The sequence below is a fragment of the Grus americana genome, chromosome 14, assembly GCF_028858705.1.
Source record: "Grus americana isolate bGruAme1 chromosome 14, bGruAme1.mat, whole genome shotgun sequence".
NCBI classification, from domain to species: domain Eukaryota; kingdom Metazoa; phylum Chordata; class Aves; order Gruiformes; family Gruidae; genus Grus; species Grus americana.
The window spans coordinates 16,917,892-16,936,892 of NC_072865.1; the positions used below are offsets into that span (position 1 = coordinate 16,917,892).

Here is a 19,001-nt window from a genome sequence, read left to right on the forward strand (position 1 = left end):
AAATCAAAGCTCCAAGACAGAGAAAAGACAAGCTTTACAATAATAAGTAGGTAAAGATGACGTTGCCCTGCAATCCTACTTGGAGTATTGCCAAAGCAGATGTTCTGCCAACCTGGATTTCTTTATTTGTCTTCCTGAATTAAAGCTTCCCATATCAGAATGCAACAAAAAAAAGGTAGATAACAGCACTCATTCACTAAAATAAAAAGTATCCTCCTTAAAGTCTGACCTACTAGAATAATAAACATGAGAAATTACATGCTGTTCAGTCTAGAATTACCAGCAAAAATAATCAGCTGATACCAACCTTGAAAAATGAAAGCAGTGAAACTTTGGCCTGCTCTGCAACTCAGAGAGCTTTACTTCATCCTTCCCAGCACTAAAAGAATCTTTCTTATATGATCATAGCACTTGACAAGGAATTTATTTTTTTTTTAAATCAGAAAAAGACTTGTGATAGACTTTACGGCAAACTCCCATTACAGAAAAGCCCCATCCTCTTGCAATGCTAAGCTTCTATAAGGAATTCTTGAAATACTGGAAGACAGTGGAAAAGAAAATGAGTCTTGAGTATTTCCCAAGATACCTATGCCCTCTGGCAGGACCCAAATGGGAACCTATATTCCACCTGGTCATTCAGAAAGGTTATTGTTTCCATAAGGACTCCCTGATTTACCCTGGTGATAACATTCAATCCTATTTGCAGACTTTTATTTTGGGCAAGAGGTCAAAAGAAATTTTCAGAAAGCCTGGGTTTACTTTATGTGAGGCTGTGAATAGGAAATGATCTAAGAAACTATCAAGGTGACATTGTTTACACAGCTCACTTTTCAGTCAGATTTTATTTACTTTATGGCTAAAGTTTATAATAATATTATTTCTGTTGATCTTATAACTTCAACACAGAACAAGCTGGATTCTATTCAGACTTACCAGAACCATTCATCCTGCTCTACCTCCTGGGTCAGTTTTAACATTCCAGCATGCTATTCATCGCTGTGTTACCGACACACCTTCCCACAAGAACAACCACCAGAGCACAGTCCAACTGCAAAGGCTCTGCTTGGTCTCACCTTGAACCTTGTACTTTTATCATACAAACAGTCTGTTCGGGGTGGGGGGCATCTCCTAGACTATTTTGGTCTGTTGGTGATGTGTTTGGAATTTTTAAGTATATGTTAGGAGGAAAACCCCAATGCTGTTGCATTCTTCTGGAGGATGCTGAGAAGGTTTTACAGCTTTTACCAACAATCTGGCTGACTTTTATAGAGTGAGTTTTTCTCAGAAGCAGGATGGCACTGAAAGTCGTAAATACTACAGACAGACAGTGAGGTACACCGGATGACACTCCTACATTCATTCAGCAGAGCAGACTGATGGCTTCACTGGAAAACAAGGGAGGCACATGATGAGCCCAAATGCCATGTACCACAACACTCTCTACAATTATCATTTCCAGAAAATAAAGGCCGTTTCTGTATAACAAGTGACAGATGACTGCAACCTCAGCTGCCATGGCAAAATTTAGTCTCAGGGGAAAGAACAGCAGGTAACAGCTGTTTCCAAAGACACAAACTACTTTTACCTCCCCAGAAACTTGAGATTGTATTTTTTAAACTTACTTCTAGTATGCAAACTTTATCGTTATTCAATTTTATTTTGCACGTAAAATGTGCTAAATCCTGGGCTGACACTCCATACAATTCAATGTAGGAGAAATATTTAAGACAAATTAACCCCCAAAGGCAATTATATACTAGAGGTGGGGTTGGCAGTACCAGCCGTTGCCAAGACAGCCTGACACTTTCCTATTATAAGACCATATTTTACGTTGACTTTGCAACTTTCGCAAGATTTAACAGAATGAACTGTCAGATGCCCCTTTCAGGTTTTGAGGTAAGTATTTTTATTGTTCTTGTTCTCCAAGAAAAGAAGTCAGTCCTTCTCCCCAGCAGTGCACAAAGTATGGCACTTTATCCTTTTACTTTGAATATGAGCTCATTGTCACTTTTTTCTCTGCATAAACAGCTGCCAGGACCTCAGTGGGAATGGCCAGTCCCACTGATTTCCTGGAGGCACCGGGGAGTGAGCAGGCTCTGGAGCTGCAGCCTCTCCCGACGTGTCAGCATCCCATTTCAGCAAGCAAGTGTATCGCCCTGCTCCTGCTGAGTTAGGTATGCAGGGGGTTTTGGAGCTTGAACCTGTCTGCCATGGCCAGAAGACCCCTCCAGGCTCCCACTGCCATGGGAGTCCCCAAGCACTGGAGGGTTTTTTTCACTGATTAACAACTTGAGGTAGCCCCAGGGAGTCGTGGGGTCCGCAGTGTTTGCTTCATGCTGAATTTGGTAGTTGCTGCGAGCAAAGAACTGCTCCCTTCGACAAAAGTCAAAACCTTGCCTCTGTGAATGGTAGTGTCGCCTCTCACCCCTGCCTGATTCAAGATCTTGCTGTGTTGAGTGAGAAGATCTCCCATGGGCAAGATATTCTTCTGTGAAGGCAGAAGTTTCCAGCTGCCAGGGCTGGAGAGCAGCAGGTTTCTATCTCACACCCCCAAAACCCCAAGTCATGGAGCTGCTCTCACTCTCATGGAGCTCAGAAAGGCACCCTTGTATTTCTCCCGCATTTCACGCAGATTCACACTGATCTTTTCTAACCACCCTGCAAAATACTTTCTTGGAGCCTGAAAGTCACTGCAATGTGACTTTAGCTTTCAGAGACAAGTCCTACCTTTACACTTGCAAGATCAGGTGAGGTAATATGGTAAGAATGCAATGAAAGCAACACAGAGTTCAGGGTATTTTGCAAAACCCACTGGAGAACCCAGTAAATTACTTCTGGATCAAGTTAGATCTGTCTACAAGAATCTACATCAACCTTTTTATTCTACTGTAAAGAGCATTAGACATAAAGATGGATTAAAATTTAGGTTATGTAAATAGCATTATGTATATGGGATTTTGCAGCTAATCATTGAAGTTGATGTTTGGTTGTTTGGGTTTTTTTTAAAGGCATATGCAGACACATTAACCTTTTAAAAACTAGCAGGGTAATCTTAGCAATTTAATTCCTAAATAAAATGTGGCATAACTTTGCATTATGGATCTGTGACCTTTAAATTTCTCTATCAAGAATTCAATTTTCTTTCGCATCAAAATGTATTAAATCCTGGGCTGACACATCATACAATAAAGATGCAGCTTAGGAGGAATATTTACAGACAAATTACACCCTAAAAGCTAATTATATATTAGAGGTGGGGTTGGCAGCACCACCTATTGCAAAGGTGGTCTGAGACCATTTTTTTTAATGTTTACTTTATAACATTGGCAAGATTTAACAGAATGAACTGTCAGATGCTCCTTTCATTTTAAGAGGTAGATACTTTTTAGGGGTTTTTTTTGTTTTGTTGGTTTTTGGTTTTTTTTTTTAAACAAAAGAAGGAAGTTGACCTATTCCAGGAAGCAAAGCTAACCAATATACCATTTTTGTCATATCTCAAAACTCTGATAATCTTTTTGTGAAAAGCCCAAAGCACTCAAATACATTCTGATTTCAAATTTGTTAACTGGTGTCGTGGTTTAGGCCCAGCCGGTAGCTGGGTGCCACGCGGCCGCTCACTCACCCCTCCCCCAGCGGGATGGAAGAGGAGAAGTCTAACAAAAGGCTTGGGTCGAGATAAGGACAGGGGGAGATCACTCGCTAATTACCGTCAGGAGCAAAACAGACTGAATGTAGAGAGGAGATTCATCTAATTTATTACTAGGCAAAACAGAGTAGAGCAATGAGAAAATACAATCAAGTCTTAAAACACCTCCCCCCACCCCTCCCATCTTCTCGGGCTCAACTTCACTCCCGGCTTCAACCTCCTCCCCCCTCAGCGGCACAAGGGGGCAGGGAATGGGGGTTGCGGTCAGTTCAGCACACATTGTCTCTGCCGCTTCTTTGTCCTCAGAGGGAGGACTCCTCTCAACATTCCCCTGCTCCAACATGGAGTCTCTCCCACGGGCTACAGTCCTTCACGAACTGCTCCAGCGTAGTCTCTCCCACAGGGTGCAGACCTTCAGGAGCAGACTGCTCCAGCGTGGGGTCTCTCCCACAGGGTGCAGACCTTCAGGAGCAGACTGCTCCAGCGTGGGGTCCCTCCCACAGGGTCACAAGTCCTGCCAGCAAACCTGCCCTGGCGTGGGCTCCCCTCTTCGCGGGTCTACCGGTCCGGCCCGGACTTGCTCCAGCGTGGGCTTCCCACGGGCCACAGCCTCCTTCAGGTGCCTCCACCTGCTCCAGCGTGGGGTCCTCCACGGGCTGCAGGTGGAATCTCTACACCCCCTCATCCTTCCTCCATGGGCTGCAGGGGACAGCCTGCCTCACCATGGTTTTCACCACGGGCTGCAGGGGGATCTTTGCTCTGGTGTCTGGAGCACCTCCTCCCCCTCCTTCCTCACTGACCTTAGTGTCTGCAGAGTTTCTTACATCTTCTCGCTCCTCTCTCTGGTTGCAAAAACTTTAACTCCTTTGTTTTCCTTCTTAAATATGTTATCACAGAGGCGCTGATTGGCTTGGCCTTGGCCAGGGGCGGATCCATCTTGGAGCCGGCTGGCATTGGCTCTATCAGACACAGGGGAAGCTTCTAGCAACTTCTCACAGAAGCCACCCCTGTAGCCCCTCCCGCTACCAAAACCTTGCCACACAAAACCCAACACAACTGGTAACTACCATGTAGGTGTATTATTTAAAGGATACATCTTCCCTGTGAAAATCTGTTAGGATTTTGCTGAATACTTTGTCTTTAACAAAGAGATTTAAGATTCCTGCCACAATCCAAGGAGACTGCAAGACATGTTTTTTGGAAAATTTTAATTTTAGGAGCTAATTTACCAGCAGTTTTTCCACTTCAGATTCTTCTTTAGATGACATCTTCCAATGTGTCTCAGGACAGTGCAGGACTGTGCAAAGTTTGGGACTGGGCACATTTCTCTATCCAAGTATCTACTCTACCAATCCCAGGCAGTACTGAGAAGTAATGTCCTTGGCTGGATAGAGAGGGGGCCCCAGAGATCTGTGAAGGCTATAAAAACAGCTCAAGGCAATGCAGTGGGGTAACTGTGTGTGAGGGCTAGGAAGGGAGCCTGAGTGAGAAGAGCAGGAGTCAGTGGCTAGAGAGAGGTAGCAAGAATAGGGAAAGGACACTGGTCTTACACTGAGCCAAAACATGGTGAGAATAGAAACTGCACTCAATCAGGAGATGAGGAACCTCTGCAACAAGAGTCCAACTGAAAATTATTATGTGAATATATAATTAAAGACTATTTTCACATATAGACACTGGAGCAACCCTACTATGTCAATGCCAAATCTATGAGTACTTCCCTTTGGAAAGTATTAGAAAACCCAAGAGACTGCGATACGCAACAACACACATACAGACATGGACAACTGACAGAGCTTGAATGACAGAAGAACAAATGTGAGTGTACACCTAGAACACAAGTAAAATCTGAATGCTCCTTAAGGTCCAATTTACAGACCACCTCAGAGTGTTTATGTTATAAAACAAAGCTACACTTAAGCATAATGTAAGATGAGGAGGCACCAAACTGAAACACACATCAAGAGGAAGGAAGAGCTAATTCTTTTATCTCTGGAACTATGCTGGAGCTTTACTAGCCACGCTGGAAAGTAGTTTGTTTGTAAATTTCCTTGACAATCAGAGGGCAATCATTCAAATGCCCATTCAGATATCCAGATTCCAGATATTCAGATTCATTTCAGAAGAACAAGAATTACAGAGATTAAATACAGAAAAAAAAGAAAAAAAAGGTGATTTAGGTTAATGGCCTGCCACTGCGAAGCTCTGAACTGTTTTCTTAAGCCTAGGAAGCAATGCAATTTCCAGACAGATTCCTCCACCTGCTTTTTTCCTTTAACACTTGAACGGAAAAGGAATATGATGAGACAGAGTCAATATTGCCAATAAAATAACAGTAAAATTTCTTGTCCTGTATACACACTGAAAAATGGGGCTTTGATCAATATTCTTCCTCCTTGATTTAATTGCTTGATTTAAGCAGTAAGACTTAATGCAGAGCACGTGCATCACATTCCTGACACACACACAGAGCTGCCGCATTAGGACCATTAGCAGCAGCAATCCCATCCACTGTTATTTCCCTACATTTCCCTTCTTGCATGATGGAAAGAGGCCTATTAATTAGCAGAAGGATATGTAGTAAAGGCCAAATAAAAACACAGAAAGCAAGAGATGTTTGTTTGCTTATTTGTTTTTTCCTGGTAAATCCTTCCCTTCACAAAAATGGAACTAGGAGAATTAGAAAAAAGAAGTCTAATCTGGCTTTTTAAGGCTCAAGCCTTAAAAAGTAAGGTCATGGTTGAAATGGTGCTCTGCTTATATGAAAAAACACCCTTTTCAGAAAATCTCTTTATTCCAATTGAGATACTTCCTTACAACACCAGGTAGAACAAAAGAAATTAGCTCAACTATTAAGATTACCTAAAGAGCCTCTGCTTGGAGGCTGCCACTAAAAATCCATGAGAGACACTTTTATGAGGTGTAGGGCACAACTACTTCTTTTTGCTATCCGTTTGAACTGCACCTGTACGCCTCAGTTCTCATCGCCTGCCAAGAACAGAGTAGAAAGATTTTTTTGTTTCACAGGAAACAAACTCTTAAAAACCTCTCATAACTGTTTCATGCTGCAGTTATGCATAACAATACAGCCCTGTGAGGCATCCCTCCCACCTGAGTGATGGATGGAAACAGGAAGGGCAGCACCATAACTTGCCTACAGTAAGTTTTAAATAAAATGAAAGACATTATTCCAGCTATTACACCTCTCCAATTTTCAAAACATAAATCCTTAAGGTTTGATGAGGACAGATGCTTTAACTGTTTGTGTATACTTTTATATACCATGCATTTTTCATTCCCATTTACTATCTACTTATATAGACAACAAAGCACTTCAACAATGTCAACAACTTCTTTTAAGTGCGCTGTAGCTACAACTTATGGATCATTTATAAAATACGAGGTTAGTGTATATGATTAATTCCCCAAGTCTGATGGCCTGTACTTACACAAATACTACTCCCACTCCCAAACCTGCAGTGCTGCAGCTGAAACTCTTGCAGAAATAAAACTGACATAAGAATCCCACTACAGTTGTCTCCAAAACCCTTGAGATCTTATATGGCTTCAAATGGCTAGGAAGCTCCAGATGGCAGAAACCACATGCAATGAATGCAGAGTAGAAAGCCTGATTGGTTTCCCCAAATTACCTTGACTCTCACAATAAAATCTTACTAAAAGTAAACAGTTAGATGAGATATTAGCAATGGGGCCATAGGTTTAAAACTTTAAATAACTGCAGAAAGACCCATTTAGAATATTATCAGGAGGTATCTAACATATGATCCTCATTCCAAAATACAGCTCTTATTAAGTATGTACATTGTACAGTGCCAGAACTCAGGCTGTTACAGAATTATACAGATATATTCGAATGACTGATCTCTAAATTAGCTAATTGATTCTCCTCTCTAAAACAACAATGATCAAAAGAAGCTGTCTTGTAATTTATATCTTTCCTTTGACTATTTTAAACAATCACACTAGTTGGAGTCACACAATACATTCAGAAGACAAAACCAAAATGCTAAACTTTGTAGCCATCTCTAACAATAAGCATACATCTGAATAAATACTGGGACCGAATTCCCTTCAGTCTCCATGAGTCAAAGACTTTAAGAAATATAGCCTAAAGAATACTGAAATGTCAGCCTAGGGATCTTCATCTGTCACTATGGCTTAACCGGGCCTGTCCATCTAACAGGCAACTCATTCAGTTTCTTTAAATTCACATTAAAAAAGTGATTTCTGCTACTGCAGTACTAAACAATAAAAAAGAAAAAAATCACCCCTTCCTCCTTCCTTATAACCCAAGGCAGCATGTGTTCTAACAAGCAAGAGACTCAAACTTACATTTTTCTGAGGTTGGGCAATTTCTTGAAGAGTCCAATAGCTTCCAAAACAGAAATATCATTGTCATTCAAACGCCTGATAGGAACAAAGAGAAAGACATTTAATACTTAACAGATGTCTGTAGATATATCTCTGTGTCATACAGGGCTGCCACACAGAGAACTATGACCTTTGTTAAGCAAGACACTATCTGCCATCTCTCTCAGACTGCTAGAGTGAAAAGAGTTTAGGTTCGAAGGAAAGGGAATGAAACATTGAAGACTATTTACAGTAAAAGCTTAGGATGTCTTTATGAGTGTAATGCCAAAGGACAGTGTCAGAATGCCACCTTCTTTCAGTGCACAGGATATGGCATTATTAACGTTAACCATTAAAAAGCCTTGTTTGTGTGACTAAACCTCCCTCACGCATTCTGCTACAGAAGACACGCAATTGGAGGTGTGGTCCATGGGGATGTGATTTCAGATCCTTCCCCATCAAAGTCTACTGGTCTTCAAAATTAATGCAAAGGCCACTGTCTTGGCAGGTTTGGGATGCAAAATTCTTTCTCTGATCATATGTATCTCCATTTTTTTATGTAGAGACTTTGCTCTGTTTCTGGATGTCTGTTTCTCATATTTTTCTGTCTTAACTTTAGATCAACAATTTTTATGAGGGTTTAAATAGAATATCTTAAGTTCAATAGATAGAATACTAACACAAAAAGAGAAGTGTGTTTGAACAGGCTACTAATGTAACAAAAGAACAAGATTTTTAAGTTACTAGGTAATAAGCATGTTCTCACACTCTGTTTAGCAGTATATTATAATTCCTAAGAATCTCTAAAAGCAAATAAATTTCATAAAATCACTTACAGCTTAACAATACATTAGTTTTAGTGAGAGCCATTTCACCCAAGTAGCAGGCATTGCTGAGATGGAATGAGTTCCTGATCACAGACTTAGCTCAAAAGGATTAATCCCTGAAATAAAAATGACCAGATGCAAAGACAAAGAACTCAAAGGTAGAATGGAATCATAGAGCTTGGGCCATGTAACGGGTCAACACTTCAAGAAGATCGACCCAGGCAGTTGATGCACAGGGCCATTGCTCCTTTCTCATCCCCACAGTTGGCATGAATGACTAGGAAATAAGGGAGTTGTGGTGCTCCTTTGAAATAAAGTTAACTTCCCCTTTGTCACGCAGAGATTAAAGTAGAAGGTGCCTGAGTCCCTTTTACAGCCTTTAAAAACTAGGAAAAACAACATGCCCTGCTGAGCACATCCTGGAGAGCCAGCACTTACAGATCAGTAGTATATTCAGGCAGGTGACTGGGTAATCGGGTGAGTTTTTGGTTAGAACAGTCTACAATTGTTCCCTCGCAACGACACTTCTCAGGACAGACAAGGTCCATGAAACACTTCCCGGTGAATTTACTTCTGTAATCCTCTGACCCTGCAATAAAAGGAAAATATATTCAGCAAACAGCTCCTGATAACTGCAGCAATAAGAGATTTTATGGAATCTATTCTCAACATTGCCTCCTGTCAGCTCCCAGCTCTTGCACACAATTTTAATACTTGCCAAAGATTTTTGTTCAGCAATTTTTCATATTACTCCCAAATCTAGCCTCTGTATTTTCACTCTTCCCTTGATAGATTAATTCCTTGTCTAACAAGCCTACCTGTTAAGGTATTTTTTGAAGCACGTCTAATTAGCTGTTGGGTCTGCTTCAAAGGAGCTCAAAGTCACTTTTTCCCATTTGGAGCTTGGTCCAGCAACAAGGAAAAGGGATCTCATGAAAGCAGGAGCTATCAGGGGCATTCAAATGACAAAGGATTTTTAAAGATACAATTCAAAATTTTCAGACCTCAGCTATTAGAGTTATTTCTGAGATCAATTCTTTATGAGAGAACCTTGTCAGTTTTCCAACAATTAGATATCTTTATTAACTATGTTAAACAAACAGCAGAGGAAAGTAAAGCAGTTTAAATCATTTTCATTTTAATTAAGGAACGGGTAGACCATACTTAGTGAGAAGCACTCCCTAATGTACCATTATACCATGATTGCCAGACCTCTTTGACTAGGTTTTTGACCCGTTCTAATGAAATGCTTTTCCAATTAGGCTCAGTGAACTAATCTGTCCTTTTCAGGTTTGGTTTTTCTCTTTTAATAACAGCAGGTTGGAAACTTGATCTCTGTGCTTGAAGGAACCAGGAGTATTAATAAATGTGTATGTAAGCAAAGTGTTGCCAAGACCCTGCCGTGCAATACCTGCCCACTCACTTCATATTTCATAATGGAAGCACCAGAACTGTCTCGGGAACCTTGTGTAATGTCCAGTGATCATAACTACCAAGAAGTATTTTTTAACTTTTCCAGAGCTTTAAAAGTCAATTGCAAGGCTTTCTCAGGAATGATCTGAGCAAGTTCAGTTTTTAAGAACCTGAAAACATCAATAAAAATTTAAACCTGAGCTGAAATTTGGTTTTAGAGACTTGATGACATTCATCACCTGCGTCCCCTTCCCAGATTGATAAATATACCACCACTCATTTTATGACGGCATACTATTTTCTGTAAGAAAAAAAAAGTCACCTAACCCCACTATTATTTTAATTTATGTTACACATTACCTCCACAGGGTGATGCAGTGAAAGCAAGCAATTCTGCGGGCAATCTAACATTTTGATTCCATAGACATGCTTCAGTTTAGTTTTGTAAGTCCGAACTAGATTATGAGAAACATCACATACAGCTTTGTACGTTACCATTTCTGTGGTGCTAAACACTTTGCAGGTTATCATGCTTATTGTAAATTATACATCTAAAGTGAGACTTGGCTACCATTTTTTAGCTTGACAGCACAGAACTTAAAATATTAGGACCACTGGGCATTTTAAAGTAGTATAAAAATACACTCTAGGTCTTTCCCCACACCACCATCATTTAAACTCTATCCTTTCAAAAAAACCTCATCTGATTTCCAGTCCTAAAAATTCCATTCTTGGTAGTCAGGCTAAAATGTCAACTGATGAGTGTATCATAGCTTGATTACAAGAACATACAGCTATTCTTTCTTAGGTCTATGAGCCAGTACATTTGTTTGTTTATGTTTCCTTGGAAATAATGCCAAAGATGAACAGTTATCAGGACCAGAGTTTATTAAAACTGGTACAATTACAGTATGCCTTGAAAAACCCACAATTTTTTTCAGTGATCAGAAAGCGTCTTGGAAATTCCCAAATTAACCCTTGGAGGAGCACTTCTAAGTTTCATTGTAAAAACTTTTTTTGAAAGAGTAATCACAAACGTCATGAAGTTACACAGGGTAAAAATTTATTAAGTATAATTTTAGTTTACTGATGGATACAAGATTCATCTTCATATGGGAAAAAAGAAGGATGGGAATGTAAGTGGAATGCTTTATGAAGGAGAAAAAGTAGTATATAACATTAGCAGGTAAAAAAACAGTCTTTGGTTTTCTCTCAAGCTTTCTGGCAAAGTAAATAAAGAATATTTACCACATTCTGACTTAGCAGTCTCACTCTCTTGATGGCATACAACTTTTCACACTGCATCAGCTATAAGAAGTTGATCTTGCCTGGGCATCAGTCCACTGCTTCCATGCTTGCAGCAGGGAAAAGCCCTCTCAGCTCAGCAGGAGAGGAAGGCAACAAACATCACCTTTGTACTTTTCTTTTTTTTTTTTTCTTTTCTTTTTTTTCTTCTCAATGAGTTTAAATAAGAGTTATCCAGGTAAGCATTGAATCAAAAGTAATCAACAGTGTGTATATGGTCAGCAAGTACTCAGTCATCCGTTGGACTGTGACGCAGCAGGAATCACTTGCCAAAGACTAGATAAAATTTACTATTTGACCTGAGCCTTGAGATCACTTGGACAGGTGGCTGCTCTATTAAGATATTCCCATCTGGGATACTAATGTGAAATTCAGCCATCTGCTTGCAGAACTATTTAAGTGTGTATATCTATTTCTACACAACAGGGCTTTATCGGTGTACTACTGCAGGGTTCTGAGTGAACATGACAGGATGCACGTAGTACTTCTTGCATGCTATAAAATCACCTGTGGAAAGCCATGGAAAAGAGATGCAGGACAGGCACAGAAGAAACACTTGGCTTCATTTTACTATTTCAGGCTAACTGTTTGGTTATTTTATTATACCTGAAAGCGTGTGTGCACTGTAGCTGAGAACTCTGTGAAGCTTGGCTGAATTTAAAACATAACCTGGGAGTTTCTAGTAATTTCCAAAATTAAAAAGAAACAAGTTTGTTGTAAAATGAGCAGCCAAGGTAACAGCAAGGCCTGTGTTTAACTGAGGGCAACTGTGTTTATCTGAATTGCTAGTTACTCTGATAACATTTTAATTTCATGACCTATGTGACAACACTATCAAACAGGGCATTGCAATTCCTCAGTATCATAAAACAAACACACACGCCATTTTACAAAACAGCAGTACTGAGATAAAGAAACATCATATTTCCAAGTGCCCAAAATTTTTAGGTCCCTTTCTAATACCCACATGGAGAAATTAAGCAACAGAGGCAAATACTTTTGTATCCTGTTCTTCTTTTTAAGCATTGTTTAGCAAACCTGATTTCAGTTTTGAAAACAGCTTTGCCCAAAGGACTTAAAAGGAGTGCTGGATGATCTGTTCTGGAAAAAATCAAGCTGTCTCAACAGGGGGCTTGAATACTGACCTGATATATTAATTCTAGAAGAGATGGATCCAACTGCCTCAAATTTGGCACCAAGTTTTAGATCACTTGGTCTAAAACTTGGACAAAAAGCAGGAATCCTGACACTCAACTTCTTCATGACCACTTGATCACAATTTTCATAGGTTTTCAGGAAAAAAAGGAGGTACATTGTTTGTCATAATTTCACATTGGTAGTATTAATTCTTATCAGTAATTACAGAGAAAATCTAAGAATCTCAGACATCCTTCTTCTGATGGCTCCACAACAGATATATAACAAATTTGCTAGATTAGGCAGTATTTCCGTATAAGAAAACTTCTGTATGAGGCTCTCAAAGTCCTTTATGAATGGGTGTAGTTATCTCTGCTTTATGTAGGGGGGAAGTTAGGCAGAAGCATGTTAAAGACCTTATCTAAGGTGTCAAAGCTATAATGGCCCATTTGGCATGCCGACTCAGCTTTGTGCTCCCTACCTACAGGACAATACTGTTGTCATACAGGCTGTGTTACCCAAGTCACTTCAAGAGATAAAAGACAATGTTTTGCAGACTCTTCTAAAGTTCTTTTGCAGTATACTACTCATAATGAAATGCCAGCACATTAAGACTGCTCAGATCAAGTCCAAAGTTACGTTAAGTAGCAGGCATCTTATTACAGAAACGGCATCCAAAGTGTACCTCACATAGAACGACTCACTGGACAGCTCAAATAGAGAGATGTAGCTTACATTATTTATAAGATAAGAAGACAAAAATTATTTTTCATCTCTGTAGGTATTGCTGGAATCACCCTTGGATCATATTAATCAACAGGATGCCCAACTTCTTCATTCTAAGAGCAATTAAACAGATAAATTACTTAGAAATGGTTATTCTGCATGCAAGCCCTCTGAAAAATCTGTCACAAACATCACTAGCGCTCCCCCCTGCAGTGTCCAGGAGTATGGTTAAGCAACACTTCACCTTTTTCATTTTTCCTGTGAGAAAAGGGGAATCTCTCACCTTTTGATGCTTCTGAAAACAGCAGAAGTATCCCAGCATGCCATGCGGCAGGGAGTATGCAGCCTTCCATGGTGCTTGACAGAACCATGTTCAATTTGTATTGTTCTACCACATGGTTAAATCAAGCACAAAGGAAAACCCCATGAACAGCCAGAGTCAGAGTTAGGCAGCGCCAAAGAGAGAAGAGCGTTGAGAGGAAGCAGCATGGAGAAGCACAAGCTGAAGGTTCACGGAGACCTGCTCTCCACTCCACCCATGCAAAAAGGTGCTGGATACAAGAAGTCATCCTTTATGCTATAACTGCAGGAACACCCTGGAGCACAATCGGGGTTAGTGTACAAGAACAGAGCCCAGGTGAATTCAGAGACAGACTACGAAAGCACTGCAAACAGCTCCTTCCAGCAAGGATGTACAACTTCCATCACGTATTGAATGCCTGATCTACGCTGCTAGCTACTTCATTAGCTACTTACTCTCTCCTGGTGTCTCCTTCCAGTATAAATGACATTTTGGTTTGCTCCATTTATTTAAATGCAATATTAGAAATACTGAAGCTAATATTAACAATAGTAAACTCTGAGCTGATGGCCAAGCTCTGGCATTAAATGCTCCCCAAGCTCCCTTTGAGCTTGATTTCAGCTCCCAGAGGTCTTTCATGCTGGTGGCACTTACAGTGACAATCTATAATTACAACTACTTTGCTTTTTTTTTCCAACTGCACTTTACAGCAAGGTAGCACACCCATACTACTACAGACATATTAGGGCAAACAGGAGTATTTTGTTATTCTGTTTCTTGGCATAATATTTGTTGGGTTTTGCACATCATTTGCTGATGGGAGCATTCTCTCTTTCTGACATCCTGGATTATTTCAAACAGCTTTACTTCCTGTAACTCATTCCTGCAACTTTGACATATTATGAAGTTGGGCATTCAGTTTTGGCTTGACTGCTCCCACTGAAATAAAACTCCCATTGACTTTAATGTCTGCAGAGCTATGCCACGGAGAGTGCTTTTGAAAGTCTCATCTCAAATGTTCTTGCAGGCTTCATGACCAAGAGAGAAAGTGGCTGGCTGTCCTCTGCAACTGCTGAGAACATTTTGCTGGACTTCAGTGAAGGTCAATGCTTGTGTTTTTAAAAAAAAAAGAAAATCACTTTCCTTAGTAAGGGGTTTGCATTGCCCAAAGAACAAAGTCAGCATCAAGCAGATTATTCATTGCCTACATGGAGAACAATGCAAGTACTTGAGCAGAGATGACAGATAATACAGCAAGGGGCTCTGCTTCACCATTTTGCTATGAACCAGCATTATTACGCAGAAATTCAACACACAATTACGTGGGAACACCAGAAAATAAGTTCAGTGTTAACTTAGTCACCTCATACTGTGGGTTTGCGTAAAGCAATGAAAGTAAGACAATTTGATCTACTGTCTATCTTTACAATCTAAGAAAGAAACTAAAGCAGCTTTTTAGGGGAACCTAACACAATAAACCTTCAGTCCCCACGAGCTGCCAAACTAGCCAGAGTCCTAACTGATACAAAAACTAGATTATTAATTTTCTTTTGTGACTCATGCAACATGGGACAGAGAGGCATTAATTTTCTTCCATGATGCATTTAAAGTATGCATAACCCTGGAATCCACACCTCATTTATTTAGAAATTATACCTATAACTAGCATTTGTGCCAATAATTTTGTATGGCTCTAGTGAAGAAGGATGCAGAGTTCCATATCCTTATTCCAACACTGGTTTACTAATGCAGCAATTCTGGCACATGCTCTTCAAATAAATTCATCCACAGTACTCTGTTAAGCAATGAGAAGTAATAGTTCATATCTTCCAAAGACTTTTATATTATATGCTGTTTTTCAGTATTAAGTAGAATATCTGTAATAAACTCAGTAATTTCAGTGTCAATGAACTCTTTCAGTCCTACTGGAAACAACTCCAGTCAGAGCCCTGCAAACGTCTTCCTGAGAAACCCCGAGAGACTATTTTGAACAAGTCTCTATTCCTCTGCTGCACTAATTAAACATCACTTACAATAACCGCCTAAGCTAATCATCAACTACAGTGAACAAGAGGTACCAGCACACAAAGAAAAGTCTGCCAAAACCCTAATTTATGTCCCCAGAATACATAAGAGGTAAAATACTCCACAGGCATATTCTGGCCTTTCTGCTTGTTGCAGACTATTGCAAAAAATATGCAGGAATATAGCCTCCTCGGGTTTGGGTTTGGTTTTTTTTTTGACAAATAAAACAGATAAAAAACAGGGAAGCATACTATTTTGTAAATTACATTTGAAAAAAAAAAAATCCGTAAGTCTTTGGATGTACGTAAGATCATTCTGCATACATGTTTGTAAAAAAAACCCCAAAAAGTTGAAAAGGAACAATCATATCTCCAGATATTTGTCAGGTTTCATGAAAAACCCCACCCTTTTGATATACTCTATATCCAAGCAGCAGTGTACGGTTCGCTCTTAGTGTTAATTCACCTCCAGTAATCTGAAATCCGTTTGGTTTTCAGTCACTGAATCTGTAAGTTTGCTAAAAACTTGTATATAGGACTCTGTTTTTATCTGTCCCATCAAGCTGTAACACCTCAAGAGGCTGCCGCAGTCTCAGAATAGTCAGATGAAAACTTACTGTCCAGTTGCAGGCTCAAACATTCTTGCACAAGTTTTAGCTGACTAGCTCTCTTCATGCCAATATCTCTCCAATTATTTTCTTTATCCTATTCAAGTGACCGCTATACACACAAAAAAAGTGCTAACTTTGCATCTCTGGTAAATGCCACTCAGCTTAATCTCAGCGCACACAATGGCAATGTGAGAGAAGAGAACAAACTTTGTCCCACCTTAGTTTTTGAGGTATCTGAGCTTTCTGCCACAGCTAATGAAGATACCTCCAGAGGACAATCCAGATCTCAAGCAAGGAATCTCTATTGCTCTGTACTCCGCCTATACGGGGAATCTAGGATAACTATGCTGTTTGGATGCCAAAGTGATATGGATGCATCTGTGATTCAACATTCCTTCTCTATCTTTTCGTTGCATTTTTACTATAATTGCAAATAAGGATGCTGACTGATAACAAAGCAGTTCAGATATTTAGTTTTTTTGAAGACTATTTCAACTTAAAAATAAAACGAGGCACAGCCTTAAAATAGACATTTTAACTGGGACATGTCAATTTACTTTCTTACTAAGAACCATACTCTCTGCCAAACAGACCCACCTGCTCTATGTTAAGCTTATATGCTTCCCTGAGTTCCATTCTACCTACTTTCCCCCTAATGCAGGGCAGGAAACCTTCACCATAGTGTTCATCACAAGCTAGTGAAGGATTACAGTAACTAACACAAATATTAACATAAAGATCTGAATTGCTATCAAAGATTTGCAGAAAAGGGAGAGCTATAATCTGTATACAGTACAGAGGAGTTACTTTTTCAACAGAAACATTTCTACAGTAGAAGAGAATTTAGCTCCATTACTATTAGACATAGCAGTTGTGCTGTGATCTTTAATGACTTCAACTTCAGAAAAAATTCATGCAAACCAAAGCTCAAATACACTCAGTTACAGTGTATAGTGAAGACTTCAGGTTCATAATTTTGAATTTAGTCTAGGATTTAATCTGCAGGTGATTTATTGCTGTTAGACAAGCTTCCATTCAGATAGAATTATTCTTATCCACAACAAACACATATCCTCAGTTTCGCTATATTCAGAGAGTTTCTGAAGGTACTTTTGCTGAGTCTTTGTGTCTTTCAGGGGAAAAAAAGGTAGAACACACAGCGTTTAACTGAATAAAACCAAAACAAAACACACAAACAAACCCCAGAGAAAGAAATCCGCATGTAGTTAATCTTCCAATTGTCCAGATCATAGGCAATGTTTCATATTCCTTTCCTCACTCTGCTCTAAGCAACAACCCTGATGAGCAAAAGTGCTGGAGCTTGGCCTCAGACAAGATTTCCTGCAAACGTGACCAGGCCTAGAGCACCCTGTGCAGGACTGCCAATGCCCACCACTTTCACCTCCAGCACGGGCAAACCTACAAGCTGTCATGGCTTGGTGCCTCCACAGACAGGAGCTGCTGGAGACTAGCACGCTAAGGGCAGACATAATCGCGAATCCCTGAGCACGTGTCACTGCAGCACTGTAACAAGGCAGACAAGAGCAGGTGGAGATCAGCGCTTTTCATCAAACAGAAAATGCTAAGGGCAGGAATAGGAATACATAGTCTATAAATGGCTATTTGCTTTCTAAAAACGGAAGGAATTTGCAAAATTATTATCAGAGTGATTGGCAAATTCTGGGAACAACTATTTCAATCAGATAAATTATTTAAGATCTGGATTAAATTCATTTGCCTTTCATGACTTTTAAACACTGGTTGAGGAGTAACAATACATTGCACCTTTCATTTTGAGAATTCAAAGAGCTTAAATAGTGTTTACATGTCGCTAAGAGCAGAGAAGGGGATAAACTAGGCACACCAAGGGACAGGAAATGTGTGAACAGCTGTAGGGCCTGGACAAAAAGCCCTGATGTGCAGCCTGTGTTCTCCTGACTGGGAACACTCTGTCCATTGCAGTTCTATGCTTCTAAGGCTGAAACAACACAGAGGAGAGAGAAGTAAATTTCAGGTGATCACAAGTGGTAGGAACTCTGTCCAAAGTAGACAGGTAACCCAAGAAAGGTGAGTATGTATGAAGACAGAGGCTGGAAAAGACACATAAAAATTAGGAGGAAAACTGCAAATAGTAAGAAGAGGTTTTAACAAATGCCTTTGAAAATTATGAGTGAACAAACAGACACTACATTACTATCTAATAACAGGGGATAACACAAGAGATATGAAACTAGCCCTAAACATGCAAGCTCTGGATCCATAGGTACCACAGAGGTTGACTTTGATTTGGGTTGGGTTAACAAGAAACAGTGTCCAAAAAGGAGAGAATTGTGCTGGCAGATGGTTCATTGTCCTCCTCCTGTTATTTCCTGTGCTTTTGATTTGTACAGCACTATCTGGAAGTGAAGCAACTAATTAAAGTCAGTTAGATACAATGTATGCCTCAATGCAAGAGGAAGCAGCAAGACAGGTTTACTTCACAGTATTTCAAATAGTAACCTTATTTCTATGAATTAGAAGATAAAGAGCTTTTGTGGTGTGATGCTCGTAGATATACATATGCTTTGATCATTATCAGGAATGGTTTGTGTAGGTACAGCAGGTGGAACTTTCATTGCTTTTGAAATACATAATATACTG

General features: G+C 39.8%; 1 protein-coding gene across 4 annotated transcripts in view; it reads right to left on the bottom strand.

Moving 5' to 3' along the window:
* SLIT3 (slit guidance ligand 3) overlaps nucleotides 1–19,001 on the bottom strand; it is a 528,889-nt gene that overhangs the window by 119,140 nt on the left and 390,748 nt on the right. For all 4 annotated transcript variants that reach the window (XM_054841901.1, XM_054841902.1, XM_054841900.1 and 1 more), the window contains 2 exons: nucleotides 9,283–9,433; nucleotides 8,000–8,074 (listed from right to left, as the gene is read on the bottom strand). In XM_054841901.1, coding sequence (XP_054697876.1) covers nucleotides 8,000–8,074; nucleotides 9,283–9,433 — 226 coding nt within the window. The remainder of the gene's footprint in view (nucleotides 1–7,999; nucleotides 8,075–9,282; nucleotides 9,434–19,001) is intronic.